We start from the raw sequence: 24,416 nt of genomic DNA, 5'->3' as shown, positions 1-24,416 counted from the left end.
ATAGTTAGGCGGTAAATTAATCTGAGCAGAACTGGGCTTGCAAGAGAGTATTACTTGCGTTGCCGTCCCCTTGCTCTCTCCCGTGTCTCTGCTAGGATGCCAGGAACTGACCTACCGACTTACCTCAGACCATCCACCTCACCGAGACCCCTGGCGTAACCCCCCCCTCGCTCTGATGCACGACGCCCTTCTTAATTTCAGCTATGAATTTTGCAAAGGTACAGCTGGATGTCTGGGTTTATTGTGAACGTAAAGGATGTAACTCTAAGGACCATCAGATCAACCAGAGTGCAAGAGCAGAACTGCATAGTTCACTATATGGCTTTGCGCGGGGGGATGCGGGGGGACGGCCGGCTGGTACCAGATGTTTAAGCCGTGCGCGGTAGCGACACTAAAGACCGGAGCATACTCTGGGAAAAGCTGGTGCCCTAACCTTGCTTTGAGTTTTTTTGTACTTGTGGCTCAACACTGATGTACGGAAATTAGTTTGGGTTCTCCAAGAGCTTCCAGCCCGTGAAGCACACACTGCTGTGGCTGCGTGCAGAGGGATGGGGGGTGGCTGGGCGGCAAGTTTTCCGCTGTCTTTTTTTTTTTTATTATTATTTTTTAATGGAGACCTCCTTGTTCTCAAGAGGAAGGCTGTTCAGAGCAGCCATCCAGGCGCATGGGTGTGCACTTCTAGAAGCCCTTTTGGAAAGGTGCTGAACGCTTTTGTTTCCCACGGATGAGAGGGTGCTCGGCACCTGGCACCTCATCAGTGCAGCGAGCTGTGGGGCCCAGGCTCGGGCAGGAGTAGCACAAGACTGTAAGGAACAGGAATTGTCCAGGGATGGCACTTGATCTCTAGAGGGAGACGGTGGCTTTGAGCAGGAAAATCCAGAGAGGCGTTTACCAGCAGTGGGAGCTGGGTTCAGCCCCCTCAGCAGGATAGTCCTGGTTAATGTAAGGCCAAAATGGAGGTGAGGGGAGTTGCGGCAGGAGAGGGGAGTTAAGGCTTTCGTGGAGAGAGAGGTCTGACCTACAGCTCTCGCTACCTGAATCCCAAAGAGCCTGAACCAAACGCGTTGTCCCTGCTTCAACTGGAGACCTCGGCAGGTAACTGGCAGCTGTGGGGAGACTGTGCTACAGCGGTGAGGACCAGCACCAGCCCTGACACAGCTCCCACCTCCGCTGAGCGAGCACCGCCTGCATCTGGGCTGCCTTGGCGAGCTTGCACCAAGGCACCCGGACAGTTCAGCCTTTCCTAGGGAGCTAGCTAGCAGTGGGGACAGGGTGGCCCGCAGCGTGGCTCACCTAATGGCCCCTTTCCACGTGATTTTGTTAGTTTTTCCTAAGAGAAAACATTACAAAAACCATTCCCTCACAAAAAAACCCTGAACAACCCAACCCCTCTACCTGGTAATTACTCACAAGGAGACTGTGGGAACCTGGATCACAGTGCTGATTTTTTTTTTCTTCTTTTTTTTCCTTTTTTTTTTTTTTTTTTTCTTCTAACTGCCAGATTTATTTCCGTAACATGTAAGAACAACTCTTCTAAACAAAATGCTTAAAACAACAGCATTGCACAATAAAATAGGACCATAAGGTAGTGTAGGTAGTGTTATCGAAAACAGCCCCAGACAAGGCTACAAGATTAAAAGAAGCAAATAGCTAAAGACTAGTTAGCTACTAGAAGCAGGTTTTCTTTATGCTTTAAAAGCCCCAAAATAGCTGTGAAAATTTTGTTCCAAACAACCATCTAAGCTCCCTTTAACAGCTGTGTGCTAACTGCAGGACCTCCAGGTTTTTAATAAAACATTATATAGAGATTCGAAACGGGTAGAGAAGTTCTTTAACCACACGGAACAGGAATGGCCTTGGAACTTAATCAGTGACCATTTAAAAACTCCTAAATCTCAAGTATTGCTTGCAAGCCCTGTCTAATGAAATGGATGTGCTTTATTTATAAGGTGGGGTTGTACCGAGTCCTGGGAAGTCTGAGATGCTGCCTGGCTTCTTTTAAAATATGGAAAGCTTTTAAATACCTAGGACAACGTTATTAGCGTATTAGAGAGTGCACTGGCCTTCTGTCCCTACTGCTAACTGAATACGGTAGGAGCTACACTTGCGGTACGGGAGGCAATAGTAAGTCACAGCGCACAGACAGCACGTAACTATTCTGTGTGTGCCACAACGTCACAGGGCTCCCCTGGCCAACACGGAACTTACAGGTTACAGAAAGCTGTGTCCTGTAGACCTCCGGTTTAAGGTCAACAGGAGCATTCCATTCCCTGATCTAAGAGCTGCAGGATCTGGCCCAGGGCAAATAATAGCTGGTCATGCAGATAACGCGGCACTTACACAGTCATTCCCAGCTGGTAAGTTAGGCTCCAATTTACAAGCTGGACATAATGCTATAGAGATCTTTTTCTGATTTTTATAGTGGTTTTTTGTTTGGTGTTTTTTTCTTTTCTTCTTTTTTTTTTTTTTTCCTTTTTTTTTTTTTTTTTTTTTTTGGTAGAGAGATGATACTGTCTGGCCAGCCACAATGTGGTATTAAATCATCTGGACTGTAGATAGCCTAGCAGTAAAGAGGAATTGGCATGAGATGGGTGTGCTGTTCCCAACGGCGTGTGCACGGTTTGGTGTGTTTTTGTGTTCATTTCTTTTGGTACGAGAAATGCAAACCTGCCCTACTTGGCTTCCACAGCTGGCCTCTGCTTACAATAGAGAAACTGAAAGTAATTTGATTTCTTGTAGTCAGAAGCACCCTTGTTAAGCCATTTATAAAGTGTGTTGTATTTTGAACTTTGGCTTCAGAGCCTATTCCACAGGCTTGAAGTCACAACAGGCTCCCACCCGCTTCAAAGCGATTGAAGCGGCTCCGCTATGCCTAAGCAATAATTTTCAAGGGAGGGGCAGGACCTCTGCATTTATCAAGAAGAAAATACTTGGGAAGTTTCCCCCCCCTGGCCTTTAGCCCACTCTTGCCGTGTAACCTCAGAGGGGGCAGAAGAGTGGTTCTCGCAAGGCATGTCACGGAGCCCCTTGGGAGCTAGCAGTGGGGAGGGCAGCTCGCTACACACGGGGCTCGCGGGGAAACAGCTGCACGCACAGTCCGTCGTGCACAGGACCGTGGAGGCGCGGTGAGGAAGCGGTGGTAACTGCCAGTGTCAAAATCCATGGAAGGAAAAGCTTTTCCTTCGCTCCCTGCCCCAACAGCATCTCTTTCAGCTCTGCCCGGCCTCTCTGGCAACGTCTGTGTGCCAACAGCCTGCCCTATCGTTCCAGTTGTCTCAAAACTACATGAAAAAGCTATATTTCTACTACATAAAAACAGTGAGTGGGAGGCTGGTCGGGGTGGGGCTGAAGGTGGGTTTGCTTTGCTCATCGGGGCAGGGGCGGGGGTATTTTTTTTTTTTCCGTCACTGAAAAAATAAAACAGTCCGCTGTCCAGCAGAGGCTGCTTAGACTCTATCCCTCCTTCCCCCCACGCCAGCTCACTCAACATGGACCTCTGTTTCAGGCCTCTGCAAACACAGCTCCGTCGGGAGGAAGGCTCCCTGGCCAAGGGCCGTGGCATAAGTTCTACTGTGCACATGGGTAAAACTGGGGGGCACAAACCCCCCTCCTCCAACATAGCCCCCTCTTTGGTGCTGAGGCATGGTATGGTAATCCTCCAAATTATCGTACTGGGACACCACAGTCATAGTGCTTTGGCGTTTCCCCAGGGTTTGGTATGGGTAGAGGAGGGCAGAGTCCCTCTCCATGGTTTCGGGGTGCTGCATTCTGAGGCTGTGGCTCCGTTCGGGCTTGGGCGGCGGTGCCATGGGCGAGGTGGCGTGCTCCTCTTCCTTATAGCAGTCTCTGGAGTGTTTCTCCACGGATGTGCTCGGTCTGGCTCGAGACCTCTCCAAGTCTGGCCTGTCCTCCGCCAGCCTCACCTCCTTGTGGTTCAGTCTCAGGGTCTCCTGGTTCGCCGGGATGTACTTGCTGCCCGAGTGTTGGTAACCGATGGGCTCCGAGGGCTCTGGGCCACCTTTGGGCCTGTAGTCGGGATAAGGGGGCCCGTTTTTGGATTCGGAAGGCTGCCTATGGCTTGCTTCCTGCTGCAAGTGCGGCCTGTGTTCGCTCGCGTTGCAGCTGGGCTCGTGCATCTTCCTGTTCCGGACGCTGCTCTGCTTCTGGGGGAGGGACGGCTTCTCCGACTGCCCGTTCCCGTAGGCGCCGTGGTAGTGGGCTCTGTCCAGCTCTGCCTCAGGGTGCTGCATGTAGTAACGCTCGTCCCCCTCGGGTGTAGCTGCTTTGGCTGGGTACCTCCCCTCCTTCCCTTCTGCCACGGTGAGGAGGCCAGTTTTCCCAGGATCTGATTTGCTGCGCAAGTGAATTACATCCAGTCCTCCCAGTTCCTCCTGCAGCAGTGGGGCCACGTTATCGTACTGGGACATCACTGGCCCTTTCACTTTCTGGCGCGTGCGGCTCTCCCGGCGAATAGACTGCATGCGGTACTTCTCCATGTCCTCGAGGTCCCACGACACATACATGTGCTTGATGTCCGGTGCAGGAGGCACGTCTCTGCTGACGAAGCTGTGCTCTTTGCCTGCGAGGTGGCCGATGAGGCCACCCCGAGGGTAGGCGGACAAGCTGGGGTAGCGGTACAGGCCTTTGCTCTGCAGCCGCGAGGCGTAGGATGCAAAGTCTCGGCTGGGCAGGGGGTGGAAGGGCCTGACCCGCACGGTGCTGTAGGGGTCCAGGTCATAAAAGCTCCCATCGGCAGTGGTGTAGTAAGAGGAGCCAGAAGAGCTGGAGTAAGGACTGTAGCGGTAATGTACCCGCCCGTTCTCAAAGTAAGGCTGCAGCTGAGTTACGTGGTAGTCGGAGTGGGGCTGATATGGCTTGTACTGGTAGAGGGGCCGCGGGCAGTACACCGGCTCATCGTCTGGAGGTACCTCGGTCCGTGAAATGGGAACGGAGCGGATAGCGGAGGCGGCGGGGGTGGGGACGTGCAGCGACTGAACCCTTCGGATAGTGGGGTAGGGTGGAGCGTCCTCGGCATAGCTGGTGTTACGCAGGCCCGTTGGGCTCACGGAGGACACAAACTCTGTCCGGCTGCGAGGCTTGGAGTGGAGAGCCGAGGTGCTCTTCCCTTGGTTCGTGTAGGTGTTGTAGCGGGTGCCCGCAGAAGTGGGTGTCTCTGACCGAGGAGGGAAGGCTTGGTGCTGGTCGGGCTTGCCATGGTAGGAGATGTGAGGAGGAACGCTCTCAGGCCTGTACTGATGGATGGAAGCCGGCTTGTGATGCAGGTAGCCGTCCGGCCCAGGGGGCTCAGGGATGCTCTCTGGCTTGGGGTGCGGCACGTACACAGACTGCAGGGAAGCGTGCTTGGGTGGGGGAGGCGGTGGTGGTGGCAGCAGGGCTTCCTCCACGGAGGAGGCCAGCATGGAGGAGGACAGGAAGGTGTGATAATTGGAGTTGTTGACAGCATCCGTGTTGTTTGAGTGCATGGCGGCAGCAATTTTGCTCTCCAGTGTTCTCACAGGTGGGACAGGGGGTGTAAAGCTGTAGGAGGAGTGAGTAGGGACAGACTCGGACCGCAGGTGCAGTGGGGGAGCCCTCGTGGTCTCCCGAGGCTTCTCCAAATGGCTCTGGTGGCCCGCGGGCACAGAAGAAGAGCAGCGGGTGGTAGAACTGCTTTCTGAGACAAAACCAGGCGTGGGCTCAGGTGGCTTTTCAGGTGCGGTTGTGCCCCATACCTGTAGGGAAGAAACCAGCAGAAGTTAGAGGCAAGTGTCTTTTTGCCCCTCCTATTCTGCAGGTAAAATATCACACATGGATTAGTTCAATTTTGGTTCTTCTGTGCCTGGTTTCTGCTTGCTGTGCAGAGCCACGGCTGCTCGCTGTAGACGAGATGTGAAGGCTCCCTTTCCCAGCAAGGGCAGCGCGGCGCCTCTGGGAGATTTCGGGACCCATCACAAAACGGGGCACTCTGCAAATGTCAAACTAGGGAGGAGGTGGCTGTCTCTATAGCAGCAGCTTAACGTTTTTACACAGCATCCACAGTGTTTTATGAGGTGGTCTGCTTATCAACATACTTCTCCTAATGAAAATGTACCTGGATTTAAGCTCCTCACACCCTGGTGAGCAGATCAAGTAGCGTAATACAGCAGAAATCCCTTCCTTAAGTGTGGCTACGGTGGTCGAGACAGCCTGCAGGTGTTTCATGGGTGGGTTGGATTTCTGAGTGAATGCTTCCATGTCTACCTGTCACACAAGGAACCTGACCTGCTTTATCAGAGAGGATGGTGGAAGAGAGTATTGTCAGCCTCAGTGAAGAGAGGATGCAAAAATCCTTACCCGTTTCTGAGCACTTCTAAACTAGCATTCCCTGTATCGGTCACCCCAGCAGACAACTAACTCCTTAAAACTTCCCCCTTTAAACCACGGGGAGCAGGTATACTGGGATGTTTCCCAACTTGCGTTCGCTTAGGAAACCGCGCCGATCTCCTGTAGGGCCGCGTCTGTGCGGTACACGGGTAATTCCCAGTAACCCGTGAATCCCCTGCCTCTTGCCACTGGGATTTGGAATGACTCTCCCAGCGCTCAGCCTCCTACAGTTACACATCAGCTGTGCTTGCAGTACGTGCGAGGCTGGGGGACGTGTCCACGTACCTGACTGGAACTACTCGATGCTTTGGCGGAGGCCGCTGGCACCTGTCCCATTGCTGACTGGTGATCCTGCCTCTGCGCTGGGGCAGGCTGGCTGGTGGCGGGTGGGCGCTGCGCGGCTGTGACGGCGACGTCGGCCTGCGTCGTGGCTGGGCCCGCCGGCCCGTGGCTCGGCTCGGCTGCTGTTGTCGGGATGGTTGTTAAATACGGCATTGAGGCCGGGGTGCTTTTCTCCCCAGCGGTTACGGCAGGAGGAGACTGAAGTTTGTCATCAGCTGTGCAGACAGGGATGTGGTGCCTGTCCCCAGCCATGCATGCACGGAGGTGGGGCTTATCTACAGACAGGTCTGTTGTGGGTGGTTCCCAGTCAGGCAGTGCACCTGGAGTAGGGTGGGGGGGGTGCTCCCAGTCCCCGGCATGGGAGGGGAAGTGATCTTTGTCCCCCAGTTTACCAGGATGGAAGCTGGACTGCTCCTGCTCTGCATCTCTGCTACCAGGCATGTCCCCAGGCATGCCAGTGTGGAGAGGTGGGGGGTCCTGGTTTCCAGGTGCACCTGGTGGGTGGTTCTGCTCCCCAGGTGTGCTGCTACCTTGGAAATCCTGCTCTACTGGTGCACCGGTCTGGAAGTGGAGTCGGCTCTCGGGCAGACCAGTGTACAGGTGGAGCTTGTCTGGAGCACCAGCAGAGAGATGGAGCTTTTCTAGAGCTGTGCCAGCTTCAGTCTCTCCATAATTTGTGCTTTCAGAATGAGCATCTCCTGGCCTTTTCTGAGACTGAGCGGATGCTTGCTGTGCGGACTCGGCTAACGCTAGGGCTAGCATGCGCGCTGCATTTTTCGGAGGAGGAGGAGGGATAAGAGACACAGAACTGACGGGAACAGGATCCTGGGGGGAGTCGAGGGCAACTGCTCCTAATGGGGGGAAAATCGAGAGAGAGAGTGATTTTATGTTACCCAATAAGGAGAGTGACCTAACCTTAATGACTATTATAGAAAAATAGATGCTCTCCACACTTTCACAGTGGCAGTTCCTTCTGATGTGAAACACTCTATCTTCTGTCTCACATGCAAACGCTGCTCAATAGCACAGCAGTTCATCACAAAAAGGAAAAAAACACAAGAGATTGTCTAAAGGCTCCTCTTGCATTTCTAGAGAGGTAGGAAGTAGGTAGCAGAGAATGAGATACCCTTACACAATTTTGATCATAAGGTTTTAGGCGAAAAGGTCCCTCCTTCAAGTGTTGGCAGATTTTTTAATTTAAAAAAGAAAAGTCTTAGATGGTCTATTGGCTGAAATGATTTAGAAGAACATGCTATAGATTTTCACGTATGACAGGATGGGGAAAAAAAAAAAGGTGGTATACAAGGTATTATGGAAAATTATCCGAGATTTGTGTGATGTAGGGAGAAGGCAGAGGTTAAGACCTTACTGATCTGCACAGCCCTGCAAGACACTTGTGACCAGAACTGACGGGCAATCCCCTCTCCTAAAAGGCACGCAGAGGAGGACGTTTCTGAGAGCAGGTCCCCTTTGGAACTTAAAGAAAGAATGGAGGAAAATGCACTGTACCTGGCTGTGTGTGTCCAGTGGGTACAGTCTTATTCTGACTGCTTGACATTGGTCTCTCCCCTTCTTCTGGCAACTCTGGTTTGCCAGCAGCCACTAGCTGGGCATGCTGTAGCTCTTGGTGGGCTCCTTCCCCTGCTCCTGTTTCACTGTTTTTCAGGGGCAAGGACATCTGGGTGGGGGACCTGTTTGGGATTTCAGTGGTGCCAACCCCTTTGCTCCAGTTGGAAGCAGAGGAGTTTCGGGATGTGATGGGCACTCCTCCAATCGCTTCCGACATGCGGCTGGGCAGTGCGAAGGAGACGGGTTCCGACATAGTCAGCGGCGGCGACTTGATGGGCTTTCGCCCCATCTTGGGTGAGAAGGCGTGGGGTTTGCAGGCCTTCTCCTCGGTTGGGCTCAGGTCCAGAGTAAAGAAGGGACTCATCTTCTCTTGGAAAGGGGAGACTGGCTCAGAGCTCGTGGCACTGCCTGGGGTCTGGGACTGGCTGCCTGATTCTAAATCCTTCTTTAGCAGGCTTGGCTTCTCCTTATTTATGCCAACTGACTCCAGCAGGGAGGTACTGCTGTCCAGGCACTCGGACTCTGCTTGGGGAGGGCTGCACTGGAAAGACATTGGGTCAAAATCCAGGCTGGCGACTCCGATATCCGGTGGGCTCAGGTCAACATCTTCAGCAGACCGAGGAGAAATCAGGGCAGGAACGTGAATGAGCCCCTCGTCCCCATCACTGTCATTGTCGTGGGGAAGGTTGTCGTAAGAATTGCAGCGGTTCATGTTTCCTAAGAGCTCTCCGTTGAAGGAAGCAGACAACGCATCACTACTGGACCTAGGTCTTCTGGGTCGAAACAGTTTAGACTCCCCTAGGAACGAGTAGATACACGTGGGTTAGTGTCAAAATCTTCCTGTCTAGGGGGTGGTGGTTCAGTGCTGGGTTTAAAGTATCTTAAGGCAGTGCGCAAAACTCTCACCTGGTGAACTCTAAGCACAAAAGTATTGTAGTTAGCGGAAACAGTTTATTATGTTTGCTCAAACTCTTCTACAGCAGTTGTCAGGTCTGATTTAGTCTGAAACTAAGCCGCGTGCACAAGCAAAACTGGTTTAAGTGCGCTACAGACCTGAGGCTTTCTCAGAAAGCACGTTCCTTCCCGATGCTGGCTACACAAAAGCAAGGGGTTTGCTTTTTCTACCTTGGAAGGAAAACAAAGACAATGAAGAGCATTTCCATCTGTGCTGGACAGAAGTAAGCTGCTTCGTTAATTAGCAAGTCCAGCTTTTACTACTAGAGGGGTGAAAGACCTGCCCTGTTGAATGTCTGCAGTCAGTAATGTCAAACTGCCTTTTTGAATCCGCGCGTGTTACAAGTGCAGGCACAATTTTGTCTTACCATCAACAGCATGCAGAGAGGTAAGCGATTCTTCGCTTTTAGCTGAGCGAAGAGTCCCACTGTCTCCTCGTCCACCTAGGGGAATGCAAGCGAGACAGTGAAGAGCTGAGTTATAGAAATGGCTTGTTTTTGGTTAGGTGGTGGCAGGAAAAACACAAAAGGGTTTCTAGCAACAGTACGACTGTCCTGAGAGTACCAGCTGTGCTTTTTGTGTCTTGAGGTTGGGGTTTTTTGGTTTGGCTTTTACTGTAAAGCCCTTAAAGAAAACCTTTATCTGGTTCCACTGTTTTGGACTCCGTTGCTGTCCAGGACAGGTGCCGTCCTGTTTTGTGCGGGAGACTGGCCTGCAGAGGTCCCCTTCGACCCATGAGCCTATGCTACCAGGCAAGAGGCAATTACGAGAGAGTGAGCTGGCTTTTGATGCTCATTTTACAGACTGGGGAAATGTAACCAACCAAAACGGTAACTGCTGCAGATGACAGGTTGGGAGACAACTCCCCACATCCTCCTGCTACAGACTCTGTCTGGGTGTACCTGTGACAGTTGGTTGGCTCCTGCCAGCTAACAAAAACCCTTAAAAATGGCGAAGAAAGTAACATTTACACAACCTGTTTTACGAGCACTAAACAAGTACGACTTAAGTGCTCCAGGGAGACAGTCTTAAAGGGCATTCACATAATGTGTTGGTTATACTGAAGACTATGAGGGTTATAATTTGAAAATGGCACCAGTGAGAAGATGGGATAAAAGCCCTCACTGGCTCGTGTTTAGGGATGTGTGGTGTGCTTTACCGCAAAAAACCGTATTGTTGCCGTTTTAAAATTTGGAAAGAGACAGTAACCTATACAGGGAAAGGGCTGAGAAATCAGTCTACGTGCACTGGATGCGGCTACAAACGGTTGTTGGACACCTTCTCTAGTTACACTAGTACAGCTTTTGGGGTGAATGTGTTTGTGGACAAGTGCCTTTACCTAGTTTAAGTGTGCAGCTTTTGAGAACAGCAAAGGGATCCAGCACCATATTCTTATTTCACCAGAAGAATGTCAGAAGGAATTGCTGTCTTTCAAAAGCCACTCTGAGAAAAACGTTAGCGGTGTGTGCTCTAGCCTGTTTGGTTCTCGAGCTAATGTGAGAGTTTCAGGAAAGACAGCAGTTAACTGAAGGTGCTATGCATGGCTCGAACGCTAGAAGGAGGTAGAAGCACGCTGTAAACATGAATCCGGCACTGCCGACACCCCCAGGTTTTTGGAAGCTGGATTTGCAGCCTTACCTGCCAGGGCTATGGCTTTCATTTCTGAGGGCTCACTGGGATTGCGCTGTAGTTTGCGTTTGGACACGGATGATGACTTTCCCAGGTTGAAGAAGGAACGCCAACTGCCAACTGGTGATTTCTTCATCTTGCTGGGCGGTCTTTTTCTGGAGTGAGAAAATAGAACAAATTATTGGAGGGGGAAGCTGGTTGTTATTAGCATTATCTGGCTTCTGCTGAAACAAGGCGTAGAAACTCTGTCTCTTCCAAATAGCTGGGGATGTCTTCATTCTTGTAGCTCAGCCCTGAAGTCTCGCTCGGTAAATTCCACCGAACTATGCAAAGCAGGTGCAATGCAGGTGAGCCAAGGCTCCGTACTTGTACTGTACAGCAGTAAGGGAGGGCTTTTATGTACCTGGCAGATGCACCAGTGCTCTGAGGAACTGCGCAGCCATAAAAGGTATTCAAAAGCATCTCTTGCTCATGCTGTAAAAATCACATTCACCTCCTCCCACTGCCAGATTTAATTCCTAGTGTCATCGAGTCTGTCCAACTGCTCCACTTCGAAGGGAACCTGGATTTGTTCCAGGCGCTTAAGTCCTGAAATCTGGAAAACCCCAATGTTTCCAGGTGTTCACCCTGTTGACATTTCTATGTACGTGACTAGTACAGGCATCTACATGCATCACACACAACATGGCTTTTTATACATTTAATGATAACCCTGCTAAAAAGGAGGGAGTGGCACTGAAGTCTGGTGGACTTAGCTCAGCCATATACCTGATGCAAGCTGAATCCTCACAGAGTCCAAAGCAGGTGGAAAATGGGCTACAGTACTTTACGTAGGACCAGTGTAAGTCAGTATCGGCAAGTTTTTGCTGTAATCTAAAAAACTAAATGCAGTTCTGACACGTGCTGGAAAGGAAACTCGTCTCTACCTTTCAGATGGGAAGTCTATGACCGTGTGGAATTTCCCCTGTAAAGCTGCAGGGCCTTCTCCCACTTCTATGTATTTGCTGTCTGCCACGATGGGAGAGTTGATCTGGGCTTGTGTCCGTGCCTGCGCCTCCTCCAGCGTGAGCAGCTTTGTGGAAGGAGAGGACACCAGCAGAGACTTGGGCCGTGATAAAGAACTGTGCCCTGTAAGGGAAAACCATGGGCAAGAGGGAGAATCAGAAAACAGCAGTACAGATCAAAGCTCTGGGTCTGTGTGTCTAGGGAGGTGCTGCGTTTTTCTAGATCTTTGTTATCCCAGCCACTGAAAGATGTTGTCAAAATAGCCATTTTGTCAGAGGTATATTTACAACAAAAAGACCTACGTTCTCGTATTTGAGAGCAGCTTAGGGTACTAAAAAAGCAACAAACAAAAAAAAAAAAAAAGGAAGCAGGCAGGTTAGAAATCTTCACTGACATACTTTACTTATGCTTCATCTGCATGCAAAAGTCTGAATCGAGCCGTGTGTCCTGCCCTTGGTCTTTTTACAGCCTGTGCTTGTTTTTGGAGCTGAACATGTAAATCTTTGTAAAAGTAGTTGATGTTGCCTCCTGCCGTTAGGATCTGTTAAGTCAGCTTTGCTGTGCAGAGGAGCCTGCTGGAAGAGCAGCTGTCTTTTGTTTGCCATCGCTTACAGTGTGAGTATTTATATGATTATTCTCACATGAGTCAAGGGGTGAGGGGGAAGCATGTCCTCGCAGCAACTTCCTGGTTGGTTCCATTCCTACTGCTCTCCTTTCAGCATCACAGCTCTTGTGCAGAGTGCGCAGCGCCTGGTGCGTGTCAGCTGTAAACGCTATCCGGGGTGACGTCTGGGTTCCAGCTGTCTTTGCAATAGCCTTACCTGGGACGGCTTAAAGCAGGCGGGTACAGGTAACAAGGCACGCTCAGAAAGAGAGGCTCTTGGAAGCACGGAGGAGGATGCTGCCTTGCTGTGGCACAGTATTCCTGCACTTAGCTATGAAATAGCCTGACCCTGCTTCCTGCCAGTTTTGTGTCAAAGCACATTGAATGCGAATCACCAAGTCATTAAACAATTAGCTGAATTTACATGGTCCATTCTAAGCCTGGATAATCGTTTGGCTGGGATTCTTAGCACGCTTATCTTCCCCTGGCAGAGCTCAGCCTGCTGCGGGCTGTTACTGTTCAGCCAAGGTAACCTCTGGCTCCTATTGACTTAAACTCGTCTTCCAGTAGGAAGAAAAGCTGGACTTGGAGGAACTGTGCTAGCCTAAGTAGAGGTAGGACTTGTTCAGAAGCAGGGAGCAGCAAATATACTGGAAAACCAGCTATCTGTACTCCACAGGTGGTGGGAACTAGAAGGGCAGGTTGTCAAAGCAGATGGTACACGCTTAATGCTGCTTAGGAGTAATAATAGCTCGTGGTATCCACGACTGGTTGATCTAACATGCAGAGTAAACTTTCTTCCTGGTGCAACTCTACTTGTTTTCTGAGGAACAGGTATACTTATGGTCTCAGAGGTCTGTCCTCTAGGTTACAGTAAAAACGTATTTTAAATGTCTCTGGGGAGGCTCAGATACCCATTAAGCACCTGCTACCTCTTTTGATCAAGGTAAAGCTAGTGGAGGAAGACACGCACCTGCTCCATCACGTATGACTGAGCTGAGTTTGGAACTGAAGAGGACGTCCACGTGGTTCAAGATGAATTCCACAACTACTGACTGGATTCGCACCTCCATGAAGGCAGCTGTTCCGCTGAAGCAGGCAGACTCTATCTGCTTTGATCTGAAGAAGAGGCAGATTAAACGCAACGCTAAAAGCCAGAACACCACGGGAAGGTGCGCTCCTTTGGGTAAGGCTTCAGCACGTGTTGAGCTATTGTGGCTGGGTTGCTCACGCAGATGAGACTTTAGGGGCAATTAAGAGATTCTCATCAGCGTCACACAAAACGATCACACTGACTGTAGCGACTTAGATCCAGATTTTGAGTTCAGGTTTGAGTCTTACCGAAATGGCAAGAGGAACGCTGGGTCGAGGAGGAGGAGGAGTGTGTGGCAGACCTGGATTGAGGTAAGCGCGCTGCACACACAAAGTGGGGAGCTCTTTTGCCAGCCCATTTCCATACTGTGAATGGTGGCAGTTTAATGCAGTGTCATTGTACAGAGCTCACGGTGGCCTTCTAATGTGATCTTTCCCTCTAGCAGTGAATATCTCCAACTGATCCTGCTCAGCAAGTACCCCAATATTCACAGAAGCAAACTCAAACAAGAGATCGCTTGACTGCTCATGGGTGAAGTGCTAGAAAGGAGAAAAGGGCTTATACCCTCATTAACTGCACACAGGGGAGCCTGTGACTCGGGTTTCTCAGGTTGGTAACAAAGAAGTCCAGAAATCAATACGATACAGGCCAGGGTGAGGTTTTTCTCCTTTTAAATCACACCATTAATTTCTAACTGTCCTATTACGCACATTCAAAACAAATTTTAGGCGACGGATTTATCCAAGACCATTTCCATGTTTGAATTTTTGCAGCCAAAAGCCGTCACATGAGCCTCTAAAGACATCCGCTATGGGAAACTGGTGATGCCGCTGACTCAATTTTCCTGGATTATCAAGGGCACGCTAGTCTCATCTACTGAGGAGAGGGGAAATTATCATCTAGAGAAGAGGGGGAAGCCTTCCTTGCCACTACTGAACTGCTGTCAGTGGAACTGCATTGCAGTGAGACAATAATACCAGGGTGCCGCAGATAACAGCGCGGGGCTATTTCACACCACAATTCAGGAGCTTGTCAGCTGGCCTCAAGCTCCTGCTTAGGAGGGCTCCTCATTAGGAATTTTACAGCAGGAGAAGAGCACATTGGATGGGAGAAAGGAAGATTGCGTTCTCAGCTGCTGAAAGTTAAGATTTTCTGGAGAACAGGTTCTGACTGTTTTTTATAAACGTAAAAACTTATCTTGTATTAAAATGGGAGGGGGGGAAAAAAGTACCTTAGGAGGTTTGGAGCCCAGACGATTGCTAAGTTTTTAGTGTGCATATTTGTGATGGAGCAGTAATCAGCCAGACGAGCTAAGTGTCTCATTAGGAACTCCAGTGTCCTGGAAAACAGGAGATAGGCAAATGTTCAGCACCAATGAGCAAAGCCATGCTGCAATTTACAAAACAAACCCCAGTTCATTATTTTCTTTTGGTTTGACAGCTCACAGAAAAAGATGTTGAACTGTGTACGCTAAGACTGATGGTAAAGTTGCCTTTAGCAAATATAATCACTCTGGGGTGGAGTGAGGACTCAACAAGACGAAGGTCAAAGCATCTGCACGCTCAGTCCAAGGGCTGGATCCAGCAAACACTGAGGTGGATGGGAATAATCTAAATGCCACCAGCACTGGATCCAGAAGCAGAGTGCCTGGGAAATTAATCTCTTGCCTACTTTACTGTAACACCGTGCAGCAGAAACACACCCTTTGTGCTATACACGACAGCACGGCAGTGCTTGTTAGACCGAAGAGGGGAAGGATGTTAACCCTGGTAAGGGGGGAGTATTTATTTAGACACCCCAGGAATCAGCAAATTGTATCCATGTTCTACTTAGGAAATTAATGGCTAGGGGTTTCTAATGGCTAGAAGTTTACGAGGGTAAACTTCAGAGGCTTCTGTTCACAATTAAAAAAAAAAGTAGTTTTCTACGTTGCACAGTGTTGTACACCCCTGAGGAAGAGGGAGCACAATGTGGTAAGGCTGTATCCTCCTCAGGGCTATTGCCTGGCAGCAGCCCTGGCTGTGTCCGCCTCACTGCGTACCCTTTTCTCGCCGGGGGAGGGGACAGGGGTGTGTTTTGGGGCTCAAAATTCCACAGGTGGGCAAGGCCTGAAGTTTCCAGATGGAAACTAAATGGACACCTGCACTGCCCTGCTCCAGCTTACACCATCAAAGGCCAGTTACCTGCAGGGAACCTCTCGTCACAGAGTAGCTGAAAAATAAAGTGTGTTTTCCTTTTCCAAGGAATCCTCAGGAAAGGGGGAGTGCAACAGTCCTGTCCATCTACATCGTTTTGCATCCAGGTATCTCCCACATCCCCTCTTTGGTCTAAGACTAAGACATATGCGGGCATCACAATCTCCAAGTTAAACACGTTTGTTTGCCCCCCAAAATAAAGAGTGATTTTGTGGAAAAGGTGGAATGCACCAGCAAAAAGTAAATGAAGGAGATAGATACAGTTCATTTTTGAGAAGGCCTTGCCCCCTTAAACAAAATATTACAATTAGTTAATACAAATCACCAGCTATTACACTGATTAATACTATTTAAATAGCAAGTAAGTAGCACACACTAGTTAACCATTATCATTAGTTAAGACTAATGGCTACACTCTAAGTTATTGATATTCAAATAATGTATATTATAATTAGTTATTTATACCACTCAGATATAGCATTGCAATTGTCCAGGTAATCACCAGCCATGATTACAATAAAATATTTATTAGCACAGGTTTTTATAAATAGTTATCAATATCCAGACGACTATCCTCATGTTTTACAGCTGGCCAGCTATACACCACTCGGGACACAGCATCACAACTGGTCCAGCTCATTACAATACTTATTGATATTTAATAACTTTCAACGTGCATTGTAATTAGCTATTTATACCAACTGCAAAACATAATTGGTAAGGACTACTTACCATACATCATGATGATACTCAGTTATTAATGCTATTTAAAGAATTATTATAGTGCAGTATTACATTTAGTTATTAATACCAATCACCATACGTTTTGGTCTAATGCCTTTTTACTGTACCCTGCCGGAATTTTTAATAGTAAAGGCCATTAATGTGGTGTTATACGTGGTCAAGACTCATTGCCATATATCATAAATTAGTATTAATAACGAATTAATTTGAATATATTATTATACTTGGTGATTTTTAAGCACCATATTATAATCAGTTATTCTACTAGAGCACTGTTACAATTTGCTAGTTACTATTACTGCTGGGCTGTGTGTGTGGAATTGGAGACAAAATGCACTTGACCAAATTATACTGAAGGGCTGACCCAACTTTTTTGCTACATTTCACTTTTTAAAATTGTTATTCCTAGAGCCGGTATTTTGCCCCCCTGCTCCGCAATAAAACTATTTTCTTAGTGGTATCAGCCACTTCTGACCTAACGAGCTTACATTTGCCTCCTATGCATAGTTTCCAAGGAAGTCAAATAGGACTATGCAAAGTTTATAGTGTTTGTCTGGTAAGGAGCTAATTAAAATATAAATCAACTTTATATAGCCACATCAACATTATATAGCCATAAGCCATTTTAATATCCAGAGGCACAGTGTGGCTGCCTTGAGAGGGAAAACTGGAATCAGATCATTTCACTCCTGAAACGCTATCAATAATAAACTGCTGAGCCAGAACCAGAGGAAAGGCTGCACTGACCTGTAGTGGGGAGGGGGCAGCTGCTGGATGACATCATGGATTTTAACCAGCCGTTCTTCGTCTGTAGCAGCAGAAACAGCATCCTGGAACAAGGCAGGGAGGGGTTTAGCTGCAAATAAGACTAAATACCTGCCACAGCATCTTGAACCACATGGCCAATGTACTGTTCTTCAGCAGTGAGGTGTGTTGTGTTGCTCATCTCTATCTTCTGAGCGGTGCCTGTCTCTTGGGGACACACCGGCACACAGATAACGTGAGAAAGGCCAAATAAATCAAGATCTGGGCTGCTTTACCACTTAATTGTACAGAGCTATTCCTTGCAGAGGGCGTTCAGCTCCAAGCAACATTTGCTTCTCACCCCACTCCCATTAGAAATCACTGGGGAATGGCAAATGATCAGGGAATTCTTCCAAAGCATTGTTAGCGTCCCAGTCACCTTCTGCTGGGGCCCCAGCAGCAGTACGGCGTGGCCCGGGGGGCAAAGGCATGCGCGGGGAAACAGAAAAGCGACCTGGGGCCCCAGAAGGGCAGGATGCTACCAGCAGTGGGAATGTGGTGTGCGGGTAGCTGGATTGGGCTGGATTGCCGTTAGGCTGGTAATTTTGGAAACAGGCGCTTCTGATCTCTCTAAAAACCCCAACTCAAGCAGAAGTCAGACAAAGAAAGGTGCGTGGATGCCAGGTTCAGCTTGCTGCGCGATCCTTTTCAGTATTTCTCTGTTCAAACCACATCGATGAAGTCGATGAAGTGGAAAGTGAAAGGCATTGCCTTGTACTTACTGAGAACTTCTCGTAGAGTTGATAGGTCAGCAGAGGGTTCGGGAGTTCACGGAAGTACAGTTTGCAGAGGGAGCCCACGCAGTGAATGTCTTGGATGTAAATATCCTTTGTCAAGTCAGGAATCTGCTCGGAGTCAAACTCGTGGCTGGAAATGAGAACAGAAAAATGGGCAAAGGGCTCTGAAAAGGAGGAATGAAAACAAAACCCAACGTAAATTACAGTCAAGAAAAGCAAGGGTTTTGTGATTTACAGGAAAAAAATAAAATACTTAAGTCACCAAAGCCACATGGCCTATGTTTGTGGTGCTGCTAGAGTGGATTTTTCAAAAAAATACTTTTTTTTTTTCTTTCTTTCTAATAAGGCATTTTCAGTTAGATTTACAACCGATTGGCTACTCTGCTATGCCTTTTGCTGCGACAGGGCTTTTCACAAAGTCTCCGCAGAATATCTTCCAGGAGCACGAGGGCAATCTGAATACTGAACTCCCAAAGGCGGTGACTGGGAGCTGCCTGGAGGAGGACTGCCCGCAGGTCTCAAGGAAAGCTGCCGGGCTCCTTTGCATTTCACAGGCCTGGAAACTGAAATACGATAAAGCAATGCCGAACGGCAGCGCCATCGGCAGCTGCTGCACATGGAAACTAGCGCGCCCAGAAATTCCTTGGGGACAGGCTGGTGAGCTGAGCATGCCTCTGCTACAGGGTGGAGAGAGCCAGGAACCACATGAAGAAGGTCCCTGAGCGTTCTCTTGGTTTTCAGAGCGAGAAAAACCAAAATCACAAACATTTATGATAGAAAGGCTGAGCTTCGAAGGCCAAGGGCTGGCTCGCTGCTAGAATATGTGCATGGAAAGTGCTGTTTTATATTAGCAGGGCAGAGCTGCAGGGACCAGCACGGTGAGTCAGGCCACGGGGAGCGGCAAGAACCTGGCTGCTCTAGCCAAAGCTCAGTTTCCCTACAAGGGGCTTGAAGCCCTAAACCAAACCTGTTTATCGTTGACACAGGGGGTTGTCCTGTCTCCACTAGGACCACAACAACGCCGGGGGCTCGGTGGCAACATCCCTGGCCTCTCCCCCTGGCCAAGGCAGGCGATTCGTAACACAGAACTTCAAGCATGCCTTCAGCACAGCTCAAACGCTGAGCTCGCCGCTCTCTGCCTACAGAACAGCACCAGTTCGTACCCGTGTCCGAGGCGCCAGGCGTGTCCGTAACTGCAGTGGTCAGCCACATATCCCTGAGAGCAGGGAGGGACTCCCTCCCTCCCTGAGACACAAAGCCTGCCTGAGGGAAGCCAGTCACAGAGCAGACAAGGTCTCTACTTTTTCAGATGAGAGGGTGAACACTCCACCCCAGTTCCTCATCCCAAAAGCAGCACAGAAGGAAATAAAGGTTTCCCTTTCCCCCAGCGGATGGACTGCCCGTAGCTGAAACCCTCGGTGTTCAGTGTGTACCGCTCCCACAGGCACGTTCTGACTCATCACTTACTCAGATCTGGGAGAGAAACTTGCTTCCTGCGCTTGGTTCCACAGAAGAAGGGAGACCAGGCGAAGACACCAACCCACCCCACACAAACACACTCAGCCCTGGCTGAAATTCGCTGGCTGTATCCTGCCCTACTCTGGTACTCCAGTATATTTTCCTAAGAATAAATCTCGCGACTTGTCAGAGACGTACCCCCACAAATGCAGAATATGGGGTGAAGGAAGGGAAGCCCTGCTACACTCAGCCTTTCTTCTCTCTGCACTGGCAGCTTTGAGACCTACAAGTCACTTCTTTTGACCCCAAAGGAAGATGCTGTTAGTAGAAGAATACAACTTCACAACCTCTCAATAAAAGCCAGAGCCAGAATCCAGGGATAACCAGACCAATCCAACACTCACTCAGTTTTGCCTACCAGCCAAAGAAAGGCGGCTAGGGCACTGCTAAAAGCCAACCTCTGTCCCATGTAAATCTCCCACGTGGAATAAATTCTTTAACTTTCTCTCCAACCAAAAAGCCCTTTAAATCCGGGAGATCCAGAAACTTCTATGTGAAACTTAAGAACAGTGACTCATTTATAAGGATACTGCAGCTCTAGCTTTGAAATAAGCCTAATGATCTGTTTATATAGCTGGAAACTACAGCAATGCAATATGTCCTACATTAACCAAACACTTATGAAAACCTGTAGTGATTTAGATGAAGAGGGACAGTGTCTACAAGTTATGCCGTGCTCTCCCCCTTCCTTTTGCTTTGGAACATCTCAGAGAACTGAAAAATAGGCTGTCACTTCATCCTCTGAACTGTAAGAGGGAATTACGCCATCGAAGTTTTAGAAAACCATTTTTAAAGCACATTTGGAAAACAGCAAAGGAGAAAATGGTCTTGGCAACACAAAGGGCAAAAATGGACTAGGGCAGCGATTAGAAAGATGGTCCCAGCACAAGTCATAATAGGGAATTAAAGGGATGTGACTGAAGCAAGGGCAAACATTTTATTCAGCCAAGACTGCTGTGGGCAACAGCTACAATCAGAGTCTTTGGAGCCTGCATATCAAAGCCTCGGGAGCAGATTTTTAAAATGGAACTCGCTGTGATGAGAAACAGGATTAAGCTGAACCAGAATAAGCCCATCCCTATGAGGGTTTGTACAGTAACTATACCGGCTCAAACCCGTCCAAAGAGCTTGGGAATAGCTGCTATGAAAAGGATATCCTTCACAGGGAAAATACCCCTTCGCTGCCTCTGTAAGGCCGTGGGCCTAGGATCAACATGGGAATTAGTCACATCCCACCAGGCTCTCTCAGTCCCTTCACAACAGAAAAATGTGTACCATCTGACGGGAGCGAAACCAGCCTCACAAAAGGGCGAAGGCCATTACTGCGAGGAGAACAGCTCCTAACACACACCTAGCCTTTCCCAGCACGGCGATGCCCCCGTCAAGAACCACGCTTCGCGCGTTACCGATTAATTGCTAATATGCCAGGAGTCCAAAGCAGCGAGAAGGAAATATCAGCTGCTCAAAAGGGCTGCAGGAGCAAGAGAAAACAGGAACAAAACATGACAGCACAGTGTCACCATGATCCCAGAGCCTGCCGATACCCCATCCTGAAGGAAGACTTCCTGCAAAATGAAGTCTACTGAACAACGCTGTGTCACTCCAGAACGGTGACAAACCCCACGTGCTGCCCATTGAATACAGATGGCAACACATGCATCGGAGCTGCTGGAGCGGTCTGCCCCGCTGCAGGCTCCTGCAAACCCAGCCGCTGAACCTCGCGCGCGCTTTCGCTCGTCCCCTGCAAACAGGTCAGCCAGACGCGGCGCCCTTACCGTAGTTTCTGGATGTTGGACGCAATCCCAGACAGACGATATATTCCATCCACAATGCCATGTTTCTCAATGAATTCAGTGCAGCTCTTGAGGACCTGGGGGACTAAAGAACAAGTGTTGTCAGTTAGTTGAACATGTTATTAAAGTCCTAGTTCAGGTTGTGGTCTTGTCAGATGCCATAAACTAAGCCCAGCTGGAATACTGCTGCAGTTCTTCCTTAGCGGAGAAGGCCTGTAAGAAATTTAACTTTAGGAGTTGGTGTGGGAACTGGTCAGAGATGTTCTTTGCTTTAAAGAAATGCCAGAATATGAATCAGGTTGAAAAAAGGAAATTCTGGTCAAGCAGAGACAGTGCAGGTGCCATCACAACTCCCACAAGAACTGTGGTGTTAAATTCCATTCCAGAAGAGCTACAAAATTGAGTAAATACTCTCTTTGGCCAAAGACGCCCTTTGTTTTCAAATCTATACAAGGATTAACCTATACTGCTTGGTTTAAGCAAATATAAACATTAAGGGGACGCTACTTTCCGCACCAGGGGCAGGAGAAATTTTACAACTCAATGTCTACCGGAGCGTGACTGGATTTAGATAGCTACAGGACATAACCACACTCACAGAAACTGCAGACAGACCGGGGTACGACAGAATGGAAAAAGTAAGCCCAGAGGATATAATTAGGTGTCAAGTTAATATTCAAGCTGCTTCACCAACCGATTCCTTCCAGTTGACTTCCCAGCCTCATGCAGCATCCACTGCCGGAGCTATCTGTCCATCCTTGTAAGCTTAAGGAGGAAAAATTACTTTTATAAAAGGGAGATAAAACTGCCCTGAACAGAGAAAGCAAATTAGGATTGAGCTCTTGTGAGCATCAGCAATTCCTCACGGAAAAAATGCAGATCCTTGTGGATTCTCCTGTGAGCCACCTTTTTGCTACAGCTCCTATGATGATCTAGATTTATTCTTACATTAGATGCCAGGTCTGATCCATTTGCCATGCGACACAGATTCTGAATAGGTCATGTGGCAAATCCCCTTATATCAAGCAGCAAATGCCATCTGCCAGTCAGTTCTCCTAAGTGCTACTCAACTTAGCTGCTCTGTGCTTTCCCCTCCCCAGCTGCTTCACCGATTTTTTGCTGGCTTGCAGCAAATGTTTGCACGAAAAAGATTCATTTTAAATGGTTCCCTGGAAATCAGCAGGTGCATCCTGGGCTAAGGGCACATCTGCTCCGTGCTCGAGCACAGGACAGAACAAAACCTGTAAATCCACGTGGCACGTCAAGCACACAGGCTCAGCTATAGCAGATGATGCCCTGGATCTGCGATACTCGAACATACCAAGAGATGGCCAAAACGAAGCCAGTCAGACTGTGGTGCTACATCAGCAGGCATTTACAGCATCTCGCACCGTCTTCCAAAGCAAGGTGCACGCTCGGGGGCATGCAGAGCCCTTGTACGTTAAGCAATGACATAGGAAGAGCCTCGGGAACCACATGCTGCTTTTTTAGGGGAAGGAAAACCAGCAGAGGTGATCGCCGCCTGCTCTCCCCTGTGGGTGCAGTGGACATTTCAACTGCCATTAAACCAGCCAGAAAACATTGGCAGAAGGAAACGTCAGCATCCGCTCTGACGCCAAGGGCACCTCTCGCAGCCCTGCAAGCTCAGAGCAGCACCGCAACTGCTGGCATTAGGAACCAGCCAGGCACACACTGAGGCATCTGAGCCAGGATAAGCAACAACTTCTCACCGCTGAGTGAATACACATTTGGAGAGCATGTTGGCAAAATGTGCATCAGTCATCCGCAACACCGTCAGCTAAATGTCTGAGAACAGAGCAGGTGGAACAGATGGCCCTAAGCCGTTTCAAAAAACATTTTTGGAGGACAACACACCCCTTTACACAAAAAGATTCAACACCTCTCCAAGAAGAAAGTTTTTGGGGCTGCAAGCAGACAGGGAAGGGGTTTATACCATACTCAAGCAGTCGCCAAAAGGGGCTAAAATGTTTTGCGCTGCGGTACAGTGTTAGAAGTGTGACCCAGGTGTAAACTGGTGTAGAAAAGCAGAGAGATGGGACAGAGAGATGGGAACAGCACTGTCCACTGCAGCACAGGGCTTTCGATGCTGACACAGCTAGCAGTGCCTTCTCTTCTGTGAGGAAAGAGTGCCCTAGGTTGCAAGACACGCTGGACTCATGCTCATTCTGGTTTCACTGAGAACCAAGCAAGACTATGTGAGGTGCCCACGTGCATGCCTCTCCCCACCACCACCCATTACAATAGGTGGGAGGTCACAAATCTCACTGGGGAACTGAACGAGGACACTGGGCTCAGCGGTGCATTAGCAGCACTTCCTTCTGCCAACTGCCCGACTGCGAGAGTCGCAAAGGATGGGGTAAAAGGAGTTTACCCGAGTCTTAGAAGCGTTGTGGCATGATCTGCTAACGCTTAGCTGCAAAATCCCAAATACTGTAATAGTTCATACTGGAATCTCAGTAGGGGTCCCCTTGAAATTAGTAGTACCTGTTGCAATAAATAAATAAGCAAATAAATAAACAGCACATTCCCTGCCTGCCCAACTCCTACCAGGGAGGTGGGTACCTTCTGAGAAGGGCGATGCACACGCCGCTGGGGAGCCTGCGCAGACAGCTCGCCTGTTCATCCACATACCACGAACGCAGCTAGGACACCCGCCTGCGCTTCCTAATTGAAGGCCTGTGCCACAGGGAGCGAGCGCCGCGTGTTGCCGAGGCCTTATCCTTCTGGGGTTTATCTAGCTGTGTAAACAAACAGCATGGTAAGAATGGTATTTACGTACCAGTTGGGCTGAGCAGCAACCTGTTGTGAGAATGTGAATCGGGTCAAGGGAGAACAGGGGGAAGGCGAGGTATGCAGCACCAACAACACGCTTCCTGAAGTACTTGGTTGTCATGGAAGGTCCTGGGCACAGTCAGAATAATTAACATACACTGAAAAATCCTAGCAGGCTTGTTCTATGCGCTTCCTAATCTGGTTACCAGGACAATCTGTTCTTTAAGCTAAATATATCATGCCAGCACCACAGATATTTTGGGGGAATTCTGC

General features: G+C 49.0%; 1 protein-coding gene across 6 annotated transcripts in view; it reads right to left on the bottom strand.

Annotated features, from left to right (window-relative positions):
* Nucleotides 1-590: 590 nt before the first annotated feature.
* Nucleotides 591-24,416, bottom strand: part of ARHGAP32 (Rho GTPase activating protein 32) — a 257,950-nt gene continuing 234,124 nt past the window's right edge. For all 6 annotated transcript variants that reach the window (XM_037409775.1, XM_037409776.1, XM_037409774.1 and 3 more), the window contains 11 exons: nucleotides 21,333-21,435; nucleotides 18,025-18,169; nucleotides 17,246-17,328; nucleotides 14,791-14,898; nucleotides 13,440-13,585; nucleotides 11,784-11,985; nucleotides 10,867-11,012; nucleotides 9,597-9,671; nucleotides 8,215-9,072; nucleotides 6,649-7,556; nucleotides 591-5,732 (listed from right to left, as the gene is read on the bottom strand). In XM_037409775.1, coding sequence (XP_037265672.1) covers nucleotides 3,480-5,732; nucleotides 6,649-7,556; nucleotides 8,215-9,072; nucleotides 9,597-9,671; nucleotides 10,867-11,012; nucleotides 11,784-11,985; nucleotides 13,440-13,585; nucleotides 14,791-14,898; nucleotides 17,246-17,328; nucleotides 18,025-18,169; nucleotides 21,333-21,435 — 5,027 coding nt within the window. In that variant the 3' untranslated portion in view covers nucleotides 591-3,479. The remainder of the gene's footprint in view (nucleotides 5,733-6,648; nucleotides 7,557-8,214; nucleotides 9,073-9,596; nucleotides 9,672-10,866; nucleotides 11,013-11,783; nucleotides 11,986-13,439; nucleotides 13,586-14,790; nucleotides 14,899-17,245; nucleotides 17,329-18,024; nucleotides 18,170-21,332; nucleotides 21,436-24,416) is intronic.

The sequence above is a fragment of the Falco rusticolus genome, chromosome 16 (genome assembly GCF_015220075.1).
Source record: "Falco rusticolus isolate bFalRus1 chromosome 16, bFalRus1.pri, whole genome shotgun sequence".
Taxonomy (NCBI): Eukaryota; Metazoa; Chordata; class Aves; order Falconiformes; family Falconidae; genus Falco; species Falco rusticolus.
The sequence above is the reverse complement of the archived record's forward strand: the minus strand, read 5'-3'. Positions and strand labels throughout refer to the sequence as shown.